This window comes from Electrophorus electricus, chromosome 5, assembly GCF_013358815.1.
Source record: "Electrophorus electricus isolate fEleEle1 chromosome 5, fEleEle1.pri, whole genome shotgun sequence".
NCBI classification, from domain to species: domain Eukaryota; kingdom Metazoa; phylum Chordata; class Actinopteri; order Gymnotiformes; family Gymnotidae; genus Electrophorus; species Electrophorus electricus.
Genome location: NC_049539.1, coordinates 2,194,664 through 2,213,056, shown reverse-complemented (window position 1 = coordinate 2,213,056; position 18,393 = coordinate 2,194,664). Strand labels below are relative to the sequence as shown.

Genomic DNA, 18,393 nt, shown 5'->3' with positions numbered 1-18,393 from the left:
CAGCTCACGGTCAAGCTGATAGGCAGAGACCTTGCATTGGGTGCAAGGTCAGAAAAGACAGAAAGGCTCCAGTATCTAACAATAATCTGATATTTAACTGTTGACATGGTCAGTAAACGTTTAGAACCTGCTTATATCTATGGAGATTACATAATTTTGTTATTATCCAGAACTATTTAAAGCATTTTCAAATCAGAACATAAAAAAGGTTTGTATAATTTAAAATATAATCTTCAGATTAGAGGGTACGTCACAACAAAAATGAAAAAAAAAAAAGAAAAGCAAAATGATACATCACCTATAGCAAAAATGTTCATTTAGGCTTGTAAAACTGTAAAGATTAGCATAAAAGAATAAAAACTATTTAAAAAAGAGATGGGAAAAGGGACTTTACCTAGGGATTCCAGATTATTTATTTACTATTTATTTAAAATATTAGGACACAGACAAAGTACTAAGTGTATCAATTAAAAACATTATAAAAAAGTGTTAAAATACTTTGTTTCACATGCCTGGTCTGGTGTACATATCCCGTATGAGTCTTAGGGGGGTGAGTGTGTGTGCACACGTGTGAGGGTTTTTTGTGTGTGAGAATGTCCATGATGTGTATATTTGGACATGTATATAAGTGTGTGTGTGTGTGTCAGAGAGAAAGGTTGGCTGCGGCATCATTCTTGAGCTTGCCGCTGCTCAGGCTGTGGATCATGGCGATCATCTGTGTGTGTGTGCTCAGCTCCTCCTCCTTCTTCTGCAGTTTGGCTTCCAGCTGGGCCTTCTGCAGCTCCAGGGACGAGACCTGCAGGGCAGGCACAGCAAGAGGAAACACCCCGGCTGAGTCCATAGCCTGCCTGACCCACCACCTGACCACCCCACACACAACCCAGTCATCCCCCCCACCTGACCACCCATCCCTCAACTGACCACACTACACCCAAGCACCTGTCCGCCATCCCTCTACTGGATGGTTCACACGCATAAGCAGGTACGTCTGTCATGTTCCTGGTCGGGTGTGTGGAGGTTGGCATGACAAATAAATAAATCCAGGAAATCCAGGAAAGCATTGCCATATGAAGGCGATTCAGTTTCTTAGAGAGGAAATCCCATACATGTGGGATGAACACAGAAACAGAGAATAGGTGGTGCCAAAGATTCTGGATGTGGGGCTGTTTCTTGGAACAAAGAGGATACACACTGCCCACCTTGATGATGGCCTCCTTCCTGGCTTGCTCCGTCTTGGAGAGCTCTCTCCTCAGGATGCTGACACTCTCCTCCATCTCTGTGGCCTGCTCAACCTGCCTCTCCACCTCCAGCTGCAGACCTGTCGTGTGGGCAGATCCCAGTTACGCACACCCCCCCCAAACTCCGCCCACACACACACACCCAGTCTCACCCACCTGCACGGTGCCGACCTGCTCTGACTCACCAGCTATTATGGCATGTTTCTCCTGCACAGTGGCCTCCAGGGCGGTGACACGCTGTTCTTTCTGCTCAACCTCTGCGCAGAGTCTGTGGGGAGCAGACAGTACAGGGGACCTCACTCCTCAGCCACAGGGACGCACACTCGTGTGACGCGAGCAGCGTGTGAACTCTGACCTCTCCCGCTGTAGCCCGACTGAACTCTGACCTCTCCCGCTGTAGCCCGACTGAACTCTGACCTCTCCCGCTGTAGCCCGACTGAACTCTGACCTCTCCCGCTGTAGCCCGACTGAACTCTGACCTCTCCCGCTGTAGCCCGACTGAACTCTGACCTCTCCCGCTGTAGCCCGACTGAACTCTGACCTCTCCCGCTGTAGCCTGTGGGTTTCGATGCTCCTCTTCAAGCCCTCAGCCTGCTGGGTGAGGGTGATTTGGGCAGCCTGGAGTTCCTTCAGCATTCCCTCATTCTTGTTGTATCTGCAGAGGAATTCACACACACCCACGCGCACACCCCCACGATTCACAATGGCGAGTGGAACTTCTCACAGCATACTGACTTGGCAAATTTTGGAGGTGGTGTGATTTGGCAGATGCTGAACTGATAGACTTTAATATCATATGATAGAAAGAGCCAAAAATAGTAGGTTAGTGTTTCCTCAACGATGAGCTCTGACACAGGCCTGTCTATCCAAACTTTACACAGTGGAAAAAGATGATCACTTCCTCAGTCAGAAGCAACAACCGACTAGCAGTTTAAATAGATCATTTTCCAGACAACTTTCATCTCATAAATGCACTTTAAAAACCAACAGGACATCTTGTGTGAAAAACACCCTTGGAACTTTTAAAGCTTACTACTAGGGCTGCCTTCTCCAAATCTAACAAATTCAAATCAATACCCTTCTTCAAACAAAAATACTGCCACCTGATCAAGTAATTTATTTTTAAAACACATTTACTTATTTATTTATTTCCAAGTGTTTTACAGTTTAAACTGTAGTTATTTAGGCAAATGGAGGTTTGTAGTAGGAAGCTGAGGCTTCGTTTATGGTTCAGCTGGGTTTCTGCCAAGTCTTATAAAATTCCGGTCACTGCAGAAAACAGTTTTCTCTGAAACTAATCACCACATGCCAAATTACAATAATTAGAACAGTTTTGTTGAAGGCACGCAAACAGACCACAGACAACATGTACAGTGCGTGTGGGACACCACACCAACCTGCACAGCAGCTGGTTGTAGTTCCCCTTCAGGCCTTGGTGCTCGTCGGAGACGGCCTGCAGGCGGCTGTTGTGCCGCAGCAGCTCCTGGCTGTCGGTCTTCAGACGCTCCATCTCCACCAGCAGGTCCCCCTGCTCTGCCTGCAGCTCCTCCTTCCTCTGCTCCGTGTCCTTCAGCAGAGACGCCAGCTTACGGGCCTGCAGGACCGCAGTGAGCACAGGGGCACAAGAACAGATTGAAACAATACCAAAGTCTGCTTGTGGTCACGTTTACACATCATACAGGATGTCTTTACACCTCAAGAAACAAAACTGAAACAAAGAAACCCCTTATTTGTCTGATCAGATGTGTGTGAATGTGGTGAATGTGCATGTCTGTGTTTCTGACCTCAGCTTCAGCCTGTGCTCTCTGGCTGCGGTACTGGGCGATGAGTCGGTCAGCCTGAGACAAGGCCAGGGTTTTGGCCTCCAACAGATCCTGCAGATGGCCCTCCTTAGACTACACACACACAAACCAATATGCACATTCAAACATGTGTAGCTACAGAGACTCATTGAGGGACACTAATGTCTAGGGTCACATACTGCCAGGGCCGAGAGCTTCTGCTCGTAGACATCAATGATCTCGGACATGTGCACGTCTTTTATTTGCTCCTGGAACTGCAACAGAAGAACAGACACCATCAGACAGGCATCACCAGTGCTGCAGGATATTCCAGAAAGCTTTGCAGCGCTGCACTCTGGGACTGGGAAGTTCAGGCTAACAGCACGTGTTTGCTCTGTAATTATTTAGGAACGGTGCCAGAGACAGCAGGAGGTGCAAGTGGGGCGTTTTGTGAGAGTTGAGAAGTGGAGATTGAACTGGCTGCAACTCTGATGTACGAATGTTCTAGAGATGAATAAAAAAAAACAAAAAAAAAACCAAAAAAAAACCGATGGAACCTCTGCTCTTTCAACACAGTGACCTCAAACACACACACGCATATGCACGTGCAGACTCACAGTCTCACCCACACCCACACACACCTCCATGCCGTTCCGGAGCTTTTCAATGAGGCTGTCGATGTTGTGGTGAGTTGGGCTGTTGGGGCTGGATAGGACAAAGCTCTTCCCAGCAGGGACTCTGGTCTCCAGCATGCCACCTCCCTGCGCCACCAGCTTGGCTTCCTGCTGTTGGTACGCGTTCTCAGCAGCGATGCTTTCACCCAGACTACAAGGAGCAGAACATACGCACACCTGAAGACCTTCTACCAGCAAAGGTCTAGTCAAAGCTGACCAGGACTGATAATCAGGCCTATAAAGATACAGAAACAGAACTGTCTTGATCCTGAGGAAAACTGAAGAAGACATGGTTAGAGATGTGCTGAAGGGCCTTAACTCTGTGTGTTGCAGGTCACTTCCGTCCTTGTCAAGGGGAGTGCAACCTCCCTCTTTTCATGCAATAAGTAAAAAGCACATCTCAGGAGCATGCACGCACACACACACACACACACACACACACACACACACACACACACACACACACACGGCATGACTGCAAGGAGCTGGGTTAACACACTATTTTCGTTTACTCACATGACAGTGGGAAAATCAGGCAGTGGTGCGGCCTTGAAGAGCACACGCAGGGCGACCAGCACACACTCTCTGTGGGTGGAGGTCAGGGCAAGGGAGAGGGGCGTGATCATGCGCTGGTCCTGCACCAAATCACAGCTGGATGAGAATGGAGCTTTGGAAAGAACCCACTCACGTCCTCCATTCAAACGTTTGTGCAAAGCCCCTCCCTCAAACACATGACTCAGTGCCTAACCTGCCATCCTCATAGATGGGTTGGATGACTGCTTCCTGAAAAGGTTCCTGATTGGTTAATACAGCTGGAGTATGCTGAAAATTTTAAGTTGCTGATTACTCTTCTCAGGACAGTCACAGACATTTTTTTAGTAGTATCAGAGCGACTACTCAGTTGAAAGCTCTCAGGATGTAAAACGCTCTTAAATAAATGAATGAACTGGGACACTTGAGGCTCATTTACCTGTAAGATGCGGTAAAAGACGGCCTCCATGTCATCCACGTGATCCTTTAGCCGACTCATAAGCTCCAGGGTCTTGAGGACCGTCTCAGAGCACATCTGGCTGCAGGAGTAGAGTTTCACACCTGATTCAGTGGCCACACCACCTCACCTCCTGGGTTTCCCCTACAACATGCAATGCTGTGCGTTCAGATCATACTGACATCCGGTCACTGAGCTGATGGTCAAAAGCAAATGACCATTCAGATATATAAATGTTAACTGCACATCCCATCGCTGGGTGAAGCTTTTTCCTGATCGAACCAAATAAGCAGCGTAGAGCTCCAGGAATGGTCCCACCCGCCTGAGCAGCAAATAGCATAATCAGGATCTTGGCGATTTCCACACTGTCAAAATGTAGTAAACCACACTGCCAAGAAGAACAAGCCTCTCACACACCACTTACAACACTTTTATAGCTGTCACAACCTCACTATTCCCTTATTTTGACACTAATGTTCACCCATTAACTGTTATTACATTTCCATAAACAGTTTTGGATATAGTTACACTGCTTGATTTTATTTAGTTATTCATTTCAATTCAAATAAGTAATTAATTAAAGGTGTTACTTGGATTATTAAATTTGCTTATGTAGCCATTTATTTACTGATGAAAATATATACTCAGAAGCCACCAGATAATCCAGTTAGCTGGTTTTAATGTTAATATTCGCATTTTATTTCAGCTTTCACCTGGGTTTTGTACTCTGCTATGGTCTCTCTCTCTCTCTCCTTTATTTTAAAACTTAGGGCACTGTTAAACTTTCCTCACATTTACGATCACCCTTTTAGCGTTAGCTAGCATCTCTAATGGTTCAGTACCTCACTGTAGTCTATTGTTTGTTCTAGCTGAGCAGGAAATGCCCTATAGCGTACAACAGAGGACAGTCAGACGTCTAGCCATGTATGCCAGATGTAGGCCAGATGATGTCATGTTGATTTTGATTGGGTAGTCTAGGACACATTCCACTAAAACATCATCGCTGTCCTCATCTTTAGTTACGCCGTTACGGTCCCACTCACCTGAGCTGGGAGGTGGAGCTGGAGCACGTCAAGCTGAAGCGGTCCTGACTGTGAGAGAGCAACAGTTCCACCTGCGCCGTGCACAGGTCTGCGCAGACGTGCTGCGACACGAGTGTCTTTAGGACATCGTCTCCACATAGGAGTGGACATGTCAAGGACTCTAATTTTGCTTGCTTCCGCTACGGAAATGTAATGGTGTACAAGTACATAACTGACCTAAAGGTGCAATTCAAACACAACTGATTTAGAATGAAATGCAATTTCAAATATGCACTCTTATTTTGCCAAAATAAAACCTTTTTGGAACACAAATTTCACAAAAACCAGAATGTAGTTTGCTGTATTGTCTCTAATTTCAACATTCCTCTACTGTGTAAAGAATTCGTCCATTCATATTTCTGCATTTTTACTGGTGGTTCTGACTCATACCAAAACAACGGACACACGCTGGAATGGCCGTAGAACTGAAATGTTGTGACGGCAGAAGACAGTAACTGCGTGTGTACAGCAACTGTTTGAATCAGATTTACACACACACACACACACACACACACACACACACACACCCACCCACCCACCCACCCACCCACCCAAATGATCCATCTCACCAAAGACATGCAGCGATTTGTTAAGCGAGAACAACTGCTGCATAATCATGAACACGTCATCACCATAAATCTCTCCAGGCCCAGACTTCCAGAAACCGTAAACAGCCTGACATGGCGTTAGTGATCATTTGGCTCTACATACGCAACTACTATGGGTGAGGATATGGAGCAGCAGGTCCAATGCCCGGCCCGCCCGCACACAGTGCCTCTTCAGCAGGGATTCTCCCCCGCTGGGGTCCGGAGGCTGGAGCAAGACCCACAGTTCCGGGAGCAGGAGCTCAGCGAAGGAGCACGCGGACACAGACAGTGGCGAATCAATCGCCTCCTGGGGTCAAACAAGACTGTGTCACAGACAAGGGTGCACCAAGGCAATGTAATCCTGGATAGAAACACACACACCTCGAACAGCTCAGCAAGCAGAGAGAGTGCCAGCAGGCTGCAAACCTCCGGCCCCTGCAGAGGCCCTGTAGCCCAGCGCAGCAGGGCCAGGCATGGCTCCGGGGCCCTACACCGGGCCCCGGGCTGCAGGCGAGGGGCCGGGGGCCGGAGCACCGTCTCACAGATGAGGCCACGCAGGGCCGGAACCGAGCATAAAGACATAAGCAGCTCCAGGACCTGTGAGAAGCATTAAAGATTTATTAAATAGTCGTTAAATATTCTTTAGTTGCGTGTTAAGTATCTGTTACATGCCCATAAACCATGCCTGAACACCTATAAATGACAATAAGAACTGAACAAAAGAAGCAGACACCTTAGCTGCTGTATCGGGGTCTTTCCCATAAAGGAGGCCGACTACCTCACTCAGGCAGACCGGGAGGTGTTTATATCTAGAATCAGATTGAACAAGCAATCATTAAAATGCATAATTGTGCAAATGAGAGAAACCTCTATTTGTATGACCCCACCCACTTGGTGAGGTAATCTGCAATCTTGGGATTTTCGAGAAGATCCACCAGCAGGTCAACAGCGTAATTTCTCGTCAGGGTGCCATCACCATTGACCGTTATGTTGAAAATTAGCTGGAAGGTCTGGTGGATGTTCTTAGCATTGAACAGCTGCCCATGAAAACCACAAAACATCAGTCAGTTTCACACTACAGACAAACAACAGACTGGAGACAAACACACTGCAAGACCAAAAAGAACACTGCATACCTTTTGACCCACTTCCTCACTGAGGGTTAAACTTGATAGAATAGACAGAGCAAAGATGACCACAGTCAGACATGAGTGACTAAGGAAATTAATTAAGGCCCTGTAGAAGGCCTTAACATTGCTCTGCAAAAAACAGAGAGAGAGAGAGAACGGCGCTTATCATATTCTACAAGTCTATAAAATAAACAAACAAATGTGACACTGGGAACAGGGTGAGAGAGTCAGAGGAGTCTGCGCAGGAAGGGGCGAGGCTCCTACCTGACACTTCACCTGAGCCTGCACAGACTGGTTGTGGCGGCACAGGTTGGCCATCAAACCCAAGCAGGCCTTGGAGATGTCATCATTCTTCAACTGGCTGGAAGCACAAAGTCAGACACCAGCTCTCCGGTTCAATCCCCATACCACCTTTTAAAAGATGCCGTGCGCACGTACAACTTGCACATCCTTTCATGTCACTGGTTCCCTACAGTTTTGCAAATAGGCCCCTGCGTATCTCACACTCATGCTCAATGTGAGTGCGGTTTGTTTAAGAAGACCACAAGGACAGAGTGAACAGGAAAGGCTGAGCAAGCAAACATACACTCGCTTGCAACATCATCTGCCTTTAATAAGGAGCTCGTCTGGTAAAGTTCACCTGCAGTGCTTCTCTGGTGCCACTACTAAAACATGCAATCATGGATATATGTAGAAATAAGCCCAATATCAAGTAACGAGCATATCAGAGAAAACAGCCTTACATATTAAGCGTGAGGAAATTGAGGAGCTCATCTATGTGGGAGACATATGGAAGTATCCTCACGTTGTATGTAAGTCGCTGTAGGACCTGAAGACACTGGAGGGGGAAAAAAGACCACCGACACAGAGCATTCCCATTCAAGACAGAGTCTTGGTGAGATATTCATTTAAATATGTGAGAGAGCTTAAAGCTAACCCCATACTGTTCTCAAACACCTAACCGTGCAAAACCACAACAGACAGACTGCACCCAGAGTGAAAAAAACAACTCTTATTACTATTATTTCATTATTTAACACTCATCAAAAATCTATCCTGTTAATAATTACTATTCAAGAATGCATTAAATAAAACTGAGAGCAACTTTTAAAAATCTGTCTGAGAAATGAACTTGAAAGATGAAGTTAAAAAAATGTTTTTTAATTCATCACTACTTCATTTTTAAGAACTGCAATACCAAATATTACTTTCAAATGGTAGCTCAGAGTGGTTGAAATAGTGTGGATTCTTAAAGTGATACCAGACAGAGATCAAGCTATGCCTAGAACAAATGAAGAAAATATCAAATAAGACTTTAAATTTTCAGTAAATCTTTTTGTTTTTTAAAGAGTCAAATTTTGATATCTTGCTAGAGAAATACACCTTAGCAAAACACTTTTTGGTTTCCCATAACTAGAATACAAAAACTCTGAGTAGAGCAATCGGATTTTTGGACACCAATGTATAATACTTACATATTAGGGAGAGGTCATACCACGCCATATAAATTTGAATACAAATGCAAATAATGAAAACAGAAATATCTCCTGTTACACTACAACAGAGCTGGAATATTTGGGGTGTCCCTTGATGATAAAGTTTTTCATGGGTTGCAAGTTTTGCTGAATTGAGCGCACGCTGTTTGGAACACACACATGAGCACTCAACCTTTACCTGCAGCACTACTGGCTCTTCTGCGGAGCCTCTGTTGCCATGGATGACAGCGGCTAGCACACCCACAACGCTGTAACGGCTGTGAAGGGCCTCTCTGCTCTCATCATCTGATGCTGGTAAACAAATAAATACAGGTTTAAAAAAACAACACAATTTCACTCTGTAAATTTACAATTACAATTTCCTCAAGTATGTAACAGTTTCCAGACATTACTGACCAAAACACTCATTTTAATCCCTTTTACTAAAGTTACAAACTTCATATTGAACCATTTCAGGTTATTCACAGGAATAAAGACACCGATTTATTCCCTCAAAATAACGCAATATTGAAATGGACCTGCACAGACAAACCTTCAACAATTCTGCAGGTATTGTGAAGATCAAAACACCACCAACGAAAATGACAGACTATGTACACACATGTACTATTCCAGACTATGAAAGGGACACCAGCACTTTTCATTCCCTTCCCAAGGAGCCAAACCAACCACAGCCATTTCTGCTCTGACCAAAATCACATACCTTCTAGTAGACATCAAAGAGCAATTTAAAATACTTTTCAGTAGTAGGGTATAAAGTAAATAAACAGGTGTGCATCATCTTCCTGGTATTAGTAAATAATGCCACCATATTTATTCAGCTTATTAGTTGTAGACGTGCTATATGTAAATCTATTAACAGTCACTAAAATAACTGGCACAAAAGGATCAATTGTCATCACCCATTTCTCCTGATGCGTCATTGCAGGAGTTGTCTATTGTATTACTTGTCAGAAATGTAACCAGCTTTATATTGGAGAAACCAAGAGAAGGCTTGCTGATCAGCTAATTTTTAAGACTTAAAGATTTGTCATTTCCAGTGGCAAGGCATTTAATACTGACAGACACTGCATTAATGACATATCTGTTTGCATTGCCAGTTGTTGCTATGAAATTAGGAAAGGCAAAGAAATCTCTCATCTACTCTTGGAACTTCAGGACCCCATGGTATGAATGTTGTAACTTAAACATCTACTTTTTTTATATTTAAACTGGCTCTTCCTACTGATATAGAAGCACTTGGCTTGCACAGCTGCTGAAGGACCTCTGTCTGTTTCTCTGGAAACCTTGTGTACAACACTGCAATTTTAGATATATAACTCCATAGACGTCATACATACCCTATAATGATCTTGATCTATTTAAATCAGCTTTAGTTATAAAGCACCTGGAATTGCTGAATTGCCTTGTGTAGAAAATGTGATATATAAAACAAACATTTACGCGTGTTCACCGTAGTAGGACACAGCACCTGTCAAAAGACCTACAGAAGACCCATCAGCAGAAAGCGTGGTGAGTAGCTACCGAGTTGAGCCAGCAGAGACAGGATGGTCCCAGTCAGGATATGACTGGTGTTGGGATCTCCGGCTACTTCCAGCAGACCACTCAAACATTCACTGGGTAGCACCTGGCCGGAGCACAAGACTCTGGAGCACTTGAAAGTCGACAGTTCCTACAGAAAAGGAACCAGCAGCAGATCAGTATGCAACCATATAAGCTAGCTAGTTAGCATTAGCTAGGACGAAGTTATATGTTGGCTAATAGCTAAGCTAACTCGCTAATGATGGTTACCTGGTTGGTCAGCTAGGTAGCTAATTTATCTTAGCTGGCTACTTAAAATGTCAATGAGGCGGGGTTCATCAACTCGCTACGGTGGCTCTGTAAAGAGTTACACGGTAAAGTTCACTCACTTCAATTTGTTTCTGCAGCTGGGACGAATTCAGAGTGCCTTTGTTGCTTTTATACTGACGGACCGCCAGAAGCAGAGTCTTCAAACATGCCGTCACATCCATCCCTCCAGATCAAACCTCCACTCGCTAGGCTAGCTGGACACACGGACCTGAAGAGCTGCTAGCGTAGAGCCCCTCAGGACACTCAAGAAAGCTAACCGCTAACGCTAGTTATAGTTACCGTTAGCTAGCGTTTGTTAGACCCTCAAGAAAGCTAACCGCTAGCCTAGCTTGGTTAGTTAACGTTAGCTAGCTAAAGTACTTTAGTTATAATGAAAACCATTCAAGAAAGCTAACCTAAACACATCTGAAATCGACTTGGCTTCGGCCAGCGTAACTCTTTTAATCAAGTCAGCGTTATCAGTTTAATTAGGTTCATGGACATGCAGTGTTGCTATTGGGTCCAGTCACATTAATCCCACACTCACGTTAGGCGCAGCCGTTAAATACCGTTATTATTTTAAATTTGTGTTGTCTCGAGCAGGCAAAATGACCTTATCCCGCTTTGGACTTCGAATGTTGGTATAGTTCATTATTTACGACAGGGGGAGCATCGATTAAGGTAATGAGGTGAAATGTTTTACGTTTTTAAATTACAACTATTCAGTTCACCATAATAAAATATTAATAAGTATCGTACGTGATTCTTTATTTATTTTATTTTTTGTTGTTTTAGATGTTTTGTGAATAACCCTTAACAAGTACAACAACACCCCCCGCTCCGTAACAACACGTCTGTAATCGACGCGTTGACGTTGTTACGTCTTTAACGTTAGCCACGCCTCTAGCGTCATCAAGGGCAGGTCGGCGTCTGATGACTGTGGGAGATTAGGCCTTTATTCCACCACAGAAAAAAGGCGGTTTTCCTCCTGATAGTCCAAAAAAGGTATCTGTTGTGTTTCAGATTGAATAGGGCGATCTAGAGTAATGAAATGAGTAGATAGATGGATGATACAGAACATTGACTTTTCACTTTTAATGAGCCACAGTCTTGAGTCTCTACGGCTGAAAGTAGATATAATGGTGTAATTCTGCTGTGTCTATGCATACGCAAACGTTTTAAGAAATGCCATCTCTTGGTTTGTCATGGTTTGTTTGTGTGATATCTATGAGCTATCTTTTATTAAAAGCCATCACTTTGTTAAAAACAGCACTCAAACAGCATGTTCGTGGACAGCTGACTCATAAGAATTCATGAGTGTCAAAAATATCAGAGCACCATTTACTGTTCACTATTCAGATCCCTGTTCAGATTAATAAAAAATAACACACACAAAAAAAACCTTCCAACATCTATATTTGCAGCTTCCTTCCTGTGAGCTCTCTCAACCTCTATCACACTGACCCAAATTTACCCTCATCATAGACTGGCTAGGCATTTTTACAGCATATAGCTGACACTTTTATCCAAAGCAACTTGCAATTACAACTGAATACAACTTGAGTAATTGATGGTTAAGGGCCATTCTCTGGGGCCCAACAGTGGCAGGGCTTGAACCAGCAACCTTATAAGGCAAGTACCTTAAGCATTCTGTCATGTGAATAACAACTAAAACTAGAGACTCCTTATCAAAGCCGGTTCACGAGGCACTTTACAGCTGTACTGATTGCTATAATGTTCTTATTGCGCAGCCTAATGCGACAAGTTCAGCAAGTTGAAAAAGCTGATGTTTACCTAGAAGCAAAGGAAAGGAAGATCAGTGATTACCTTTGTATGCTGCAGAATTAACTTCAAGGTACTATCACATCTAAATCGGTAAATGGTTTGAAGCCAAGTAATCTGAGCAGGGATCTCTGTTCATGGGGTACAGTATCTGAGGTTAACACAGCATTGATTGAGCATTTGGCTACTAGGACATTAGAACGCTTTTTAAATCAAAACTGAAAACCTACCTGATTTAGTTTTCAATTTTGTTTAAGGAACCATTTTTAGCACTAAAGGAAGGTTTTGCACTACTGTCCTATATTTTATCTAATCTTTCCTATCCCTTTCTTGATTGTATGTGTATATATATAATTTGTCCTTTTATATTTGATTTCCACATATTCCACTACTACTGGAATATATTGAACTTCTTTCTCTATTCACATCAATTGTTCTAAATACATTTTGAAACTTATTTGTAAAGCACCTTGAATTGTATGAAATATGCTATGTAAATAAGCTTGCCTTGCCTAGATCTTTATCAAAATAAAGTTGTAAAAAAAAAAAAAATGAAACATGTCACCCAGCTTCATGTTTCCTCTTAAACAGATTTTTGTTTTTAAATTCTTTCAGTAACAAAATTAAATAGATTAAAATATACAGATTGGCATTCAAGATAAATCAAAAGCATCTCTCCATGAAGGCTCTGTGTCTCCTTGCCAGTGTTTCCAGTAAACACTCCTTTAATGGAATCTTTAAAAATATCTTAAAATTGGTAAACACTCTTCCTAATGTTCATCTATACCATTCTTATATGTTTAAAACACAGTTTATGTACCCCGATCCCACTTTAAGTTAAAATTGTTACGGAGAAACCCAGCTGTCATTCAAATGTTCTGTTTTCCCCATGCAAATCACACTGAAACAAGACACAGGGGTCAAAATCTCAGCAAGAAGTTCTGAGTTTTATTGAGGATGGACAGAATGTGTGTGGGGTGGGTGTGTGTATAAGGAAAAGGTTGAGTGTAGGAGGTAGAAACTCTCACTATCCATGCCCTTATTACAGAAAATTCAAGCGCTCTTACAGAAGAAGGTTTTACTCTTACAAGAGAGTTTAGTCTTATACGCTAACCTACAAACAATGGAAATAGGTGTGGGTGAAAGTTAATTTGCATAAACCTTTACATTTATCTGACTCCAAATTATAAGTAATACGTGTTAGAGCAAATTCCACTGCATAGGCCAGCAAAGTCATGAGAATATGTACAATATGTGCAGCAGATTGGAGATCATACAAAGAATTGGCATCAGTGTATAAAACTAGCTTTTTTTAAATTGAGTTGGAGTACTTAAGCATTAACATTGCATAATGCCGTCTAAAGAGCCGAGTTTCACAGCAGTCCATGGTAACACAGGATTTAGTATAATACAAACCAAAACACTTATACATTACAAATACACATTCTAAATAACAGAAATGCAGGACAGAAGATACTACGTGAATGTTACCTATAGATGGTGGCAGGGTTCTAGGGGGAGATTTCTCCAAGCCTAACTCCTTAGTCCAGCAGCTCCACCTTCAGCTCCACTCTTAAAGCCTCCACCCCAAGGCCCAGACCTCCTCCAGGCTTATCTTCACCAAGAACAGTGTTGACCACCACTGACCAATCAAAACGAGGCACATACTGGTCTCAACCCTGCCATCAGACACCAGCTACAGGAAGTAGCATGATGCTGATTTACAGTCCTGAATATCCAGGACCATTTGTGTTGGCGCAGGACCAAAGTGTCCATTTAGATTTGCATCACCCTTATATCTGTGAGAGCACAGATGTTCACAGCAGAGGGGGGAGATGAGAACAAGGCTTCACAGGCCAGAGTTTGCAGAGTACGGCCTACATTCTTAACTGCACATGCTGTTTACATTGCATTACTCAAAAAAATGAATACATTGAAAAAATTAGCAGAATGGAAACGTTAACCCTAGTAAGTGGTTAACCAAATGTCAGAGCCTGCTGTCAATGCACTGACAAATTAACCTACATGTGGGTGCTATAAAAATAGCAGGCTCCTTAAAGCCCATTTTCTCTGTCTTCTATGTCACAATCTTGGCTGCAAGTAAACTGTTGGCTCTCGGGCAGTTTGTGAAATCCACAACGCAAGTGTAGCCTCGAGTTTCAAGAAGACCTTTCTTAAGATGTCTTTCTCCAGCCCCAAATTTGAATGAAGTAGTGGAGTCTAAAGCCACACTCTAAAACAACCAAAGGCTGATGGGACAGCCTAACATCTAGGATCCAGCAGTTTAGCTTTTGAAAATCAAATTACTGAAGACAAGCTCTTGCTCATTTCTGAAATTGTTCATGGGTTTTGAACTGAACGGCCCAAAACCCGTGTCATACAGAAAACGCACCAGACTAGCTTCTAGTAGATTCTGTAGAAGTTCTTTGGTTAGATCTGATTACATATTGATTGTGATTAACCCTGACCATGCAAGCAATGAATCAGTTTACAAAGGGGTGAAGACAAACTCCAGGAGAATTAATTCGGCAACACAACGACATAATCAGATGACTCTACATCTAGAAGAAAGAGAAAAAGTGACAGTCAGTCAAACATTTTCTGAAATCTGGAAGTCAACCTAGATTCTTATCACTGCCTTGGAAGGCTTTAGGATATGTCACTGTTCTGTGTGGTTGTTGTACAAATCTACTGTAATTCTACTTTAATTGTACTCAACCACCTGACTCGTGTTTTTCCTTTTCATTTTAGAGTTCATTGATTTTTTTTCCTTCGTAAATTAATTTAGGTTATGAAGGCTTCTGTTCCCAAGTTCCTTAGTGTCATGGCGAATTTTCACTCACTCTCATAGTCATGCGTGTCTTCGCTAATGTCGACGTCGTTGGTAACGCTAGGCAGCTCCTCCAGTGTTTTCCTCTTCACTGAGTAGCGCAGGTGTGTGGCCAGACCTTTATTTCTCTTTTTATAGTGTTTCACAAGGTCCTGTAGGGTCTTGAAAAACCTCTCCTCTATGCCTGAACTAGTCTGGGAAAACAAACAGCATCCACACATCAACACCAACTCTTTCTAGTGGCTTCAATTCTGCTGACCGCTGCATACAAAGACCTGGGACTTAGTAGTGTATGAAGTTTCATCCACCCCACCAATAAATCATGCTCTATATAAGACCACTATGTCCTCTATATAAGGCCACTACATCCTGTAACACGTGGTGGCCCGAGGCAGGGACGAACATTTAATAACATAAACTACAGCAGCACTCCCGTATTACAAACGACAAACAGGAACAAGAAACGATTGACGTTAAACGAACACGTTACATTTAGACATTACGTCCGCAACGACCAACCACGCCGCACACCCTGACGTGAGTTTAAATACACACAGACAAACGAAATACAGGTGCGTGCAGGTGTGGTTACACACTAAAGTCCTCCTACTGCACGTGGCTGGCCGAACCACGTGACTCGCGGGAGGCGAGCGTTCCGTGACACGTCCTCTATATAAGATCCCTACTTCCTCTGTATAAGACCACTATACCCTTTATTTAAGACCATTATACCCTCTATGGGAAACACCACAGTTCTCATAAGTATGCAGACACAGCTGTACATGTTGCTTGCTAACAGCCTCACAGGGCTGCTGCCTCCTTGTTTTATCATCTAGAGGACATCATATATCACATTTGTTTTGCAGTGATACACAGAAAAAAATGATCGTCCTTGTAATGATGAATGGCAGCCTCGGTGCTGATGTACGGCTTAACTGAGTGGTTCTGCACGGCTGAACTGAAATTTCGTGTTAGTTTGAACGTTACATCAAAATATGTTTTTTTTTCTTTGTGTATAAGAAGACTGTAAGTGAGCGGTCCTGTTTCCTGCTTATTCTCACAACAGTTCACTGCAGCAACCAGCAGTGGCGAAGCAAACTCATCAGCCAGCAGTGAAAAAATGGTTGCACACATCTCAGGAGTGTGTTTTAGTTTTCTAAGAAAATGTTCTAACAGATTATTTGGTGTTAGGACCATGGATTTGAATTCTGGGTTTGCTCCATTCTTTCTCTCTTTGCCCAGGACTGTACCCCAGTTGTCCATCTCTAGTTTGCAGAGAGCGAGACGTGCTGACAGTGATGATCAGGAAGAAGCACGAAGCTTCACACGGCTCTTCCTGAATTGACTCGGAGACGCTGCTAACGACCTACTAACAGCGTCGTTCTCCCGCCCCGCCGGCCCTCAGTGTCGTGGTTAATAGGTGCGTTCCCTCAAGAGCTCGGTGCTGACGCAGCTGCTGCTTGTCTAAAGACAGGCTGGGCAGTTTCGCCTCAACATGGCCTTCAGCTGTGGACATCCCTCCACAGTGGCCCCAGGACTCGGGGGCATCTAGGTGCTTTTAAGAGGTGGGTTAAGACCCAGCTCTTTCCATGAACCTTTAATTAACCTTTGACCTCTGCACTTTTGCAGCTCTGTTTTTAAAATTAGATCTTTTTTTTTATGTTAATGCATTAAAAAAATGTTTCTTTGCTTTATATAAATAAATATAAATATAGCTTATTATTATTATTATTATTATTAATAAAATGTTTTACTTCATCAATACAGATATAGAACATCCAAATTATGTTATTTAACCAAAATACAAAAATTGCATGTTTAACTCTGTTTATGGAAACACTTGTGTAAAGTAAAACATTTGCTCTTCTGTACCTGTAGAGTGTATTGTCCTGTATGGCTCTGGAGAATCCTGTAAGTGTACACAACTTTCTGTTTGCTGTAAGAAAACAACACAGACAGAGAAAGACTCAAAGGCACGGCAGCCCATAAGGTGGCATGTGGACATTACGAAATCCTTTCTTTAATTACTTCATACTCCAGCAATATTTTTATTTGCACTGTGCTAAGCTGAGCGATGTTATACTTTACAACGAAGCTTTTGTCATTATAACAAGTGTCATTATCATGCTTCTTATCCAGAGACACAGACAACAAGCTCCATGTCACACGCTGCAGGAACAGGTGTCAGTTACTGTCACTTACTTTTAGAGCAACAAACAAACCCATTACTCCATCGCAACAAACAGAATAACCAGAATACAGACGATGTAAGGCACGGGAAGCAGATGAGTGCAGGAAGGTGATACCTACTAAACACACAGACACAGGGCTCCATGGATGGTCTCACTATCCCTTATGAGGTATGATCCATCTTTGCCCTTCCTGCTGAGGAGATCCTCACACCTCTGTCTGCTGATGGGACCATGGTAGACAGGGAGCGTCAGGTCCCCCATCTCTTTGTGTGCCGAGGTCGCCAGAGCCCAGAACTCGCCAGTATCTTCTTTGTCGCTCCTTCTGCCTCCTTGTCTGCTCCTCCTGTTCCTCTGTGGCAGTAGAGGAACTGCTAATGTGCGTGTCTGCTGCAAACACTAAATTAAGACCCAACGAAGCCAAGCTCAAGGGTAAAACTTTCTAAAAGCGTGTGGTTTCAAATCTGCAGTCAGAGAAGCGGAGACGTGATCACAGATACTGAGTGGCATTATTTCCACTGCACAGAAGTCTGCACTTCAACAATCTTTCACACAGGAAGTGCGTCTGTGTGACTGGTCGGTGTGCGTCTGTGTGACTCCTTACCATATTCAAATTAGAATGCAGTGAATAAGTAAAAACACTAATCCCATTACATGTACATACAGACATACTAAACATGTTGCGTTGATTAGTAGGTTAGTAATAAGTTTTATAAACTTTTACATCTTATAATTTTCCTACTTCCTACTTCTCCTGAGTTATTTTTTCCATGATGTTTAATTTCC

At 43.1% G+C, this 18,393-nt stretch overlaps 2 protein-coding genes and 1 non-coding gene across 8 annotated transcripts; all 3 read right to left on the bottom strand.

Moving 5' to 3' along the window:
* Positions 1–6: 6 nt before the first annotated feature.
* Positions 7–11,441, bottom strand: cip2a (cellular inhibitor of PP2A). 6 transcript variants are annotated; one of them, XM_035526644.1, is made up of 21 exons: positions 10,887–11,441; positions 10,501–10,648; positions 9,155–9,267; positions 8,224–8,318; positions 7,745–7,841; positions 7,487–7,609; positions 7,242–7,387; positions 7,084–7,159; positions 6,732–6,947; positions 6,498–6,657; positions 5,725–5,866; positions 4,664–4,763; positions 4,210–4,328; positions 3,661–3,844; positions 3,220–3,294; positions 3,023–3,133; positions 2,636–2,832; positions 1,780–1,893; positions 1,424–1,506; positions 1,200–1,318; positions 7–796 (listed from the first exon to the last, which is right to left on the bottom strand). In XM_035526644.1, the coding sequence occupies exons 1-21, from the start codon at positions 10,986–10,988 to the stop codon at positions 644–646; spliced, it is 2,673 nt and encodes an 890-aa protein (XP_035382537.1). In that variant the 5' UTR covers positions 10,989–11,441; the 3' UTR covers positions 7–643. The 6 variants fall into 6 exon arrangements, with proteins under 6 accessions (XP_035382537.1, XP_035382536.1, XP_035382538.1 ...); XM_035526643.1 differs by lacking the exon at positions 7–796 and having other exon boundaries at positions 870–1,318; XM_035526645.1 differs by lacking the exons at positions 7–796; positions 10,887–11,441 and having other exon boundaries at positions 870–1,318; positions 8,224–9,267; positions 10,448–10,536.
* Positions 3,975–4,079, bottom strand: LOC113567870. The gene has a single exon (XR_003409506.1). It is a non-coding gene; the product is annotated as a U6atac minor spliceosomal RNA (small nuclear RNA).
* A 2,547-nt stretch (positions 11,442–13,988) lies between the features above and the next one.
* Positions 13,989–18,143, bottom strand: si:ch73-264p11.1 (uncharacterized protein LOC100000923 homolog). Its single transcript, XM_026995986.2, has 4 exons — positions 17,729–18,143; positions 17,291–17,354; positions 15,432–15,612; positions 13,989–15,149 (listed from the first exon to the last, which is right to left on the bottom strand). Exons 1-4 carry the CDS (start codon positions 17,869–17,871, stop codon positions 15,109–15,111), a joined length of 429 nt encoding a protein of 142 aa, XP_026851787.1. The 5' UTR covers positions 17,872–18,143; the 3' UTR covers positions 13,989–15,108.
* Positions 18,144–18,393: the final 250 nt, after the last annotated feature.

Excerpts from the sequence above, each read along its gene's own strand:
- cip2a (XM_035526643.1), bottom strand. The coding sequence starts at position 10,988 with ATGGATGTGACGGCATGTTTGAAGACTCTGCTTCTGGCGGTCCGTCAG. Across the intron at positions 8,319-9,154 it reads AAGAGCCAGTAGTGCTGCAG|TGTCTTCAGGTCCTACAGCG; the intron begins GTAAAGGTTGAG and ends TTCCCCCTCCAG. Across the intron at positions 7,388-7,486 it reads GTGAGGAAGTGGGTCAAAAG|CTGTTCAATGCTAAGAACAT; the intron begins GTATGCAGTGTT and ends TTTCATGGGCAG.
- si:ch73-264p11.1 (XM_026995986.2), bottom strand. The coding sequence starts at position 17,871 with ATGGGGGACCTGACGCTCCCTGTCTACCATGGTCCCATCAGCAGACAG. Across the intron at positions 15,613-17,290 it reads CAGGACAATACACTCTACAG|ACTAGTTCAGGCATAGAGGA; the intron begins GTACAGAAGAGC and ends TTGTTTTCCCAG. Across the intron at positions 15,150-15,431 it reads AGACACGCATGACTATGAGA|ATGTAGAGTCATCTGATTAT; the intron begins GTGAGTGAAAAT and ends TCTTTCTTCTAG.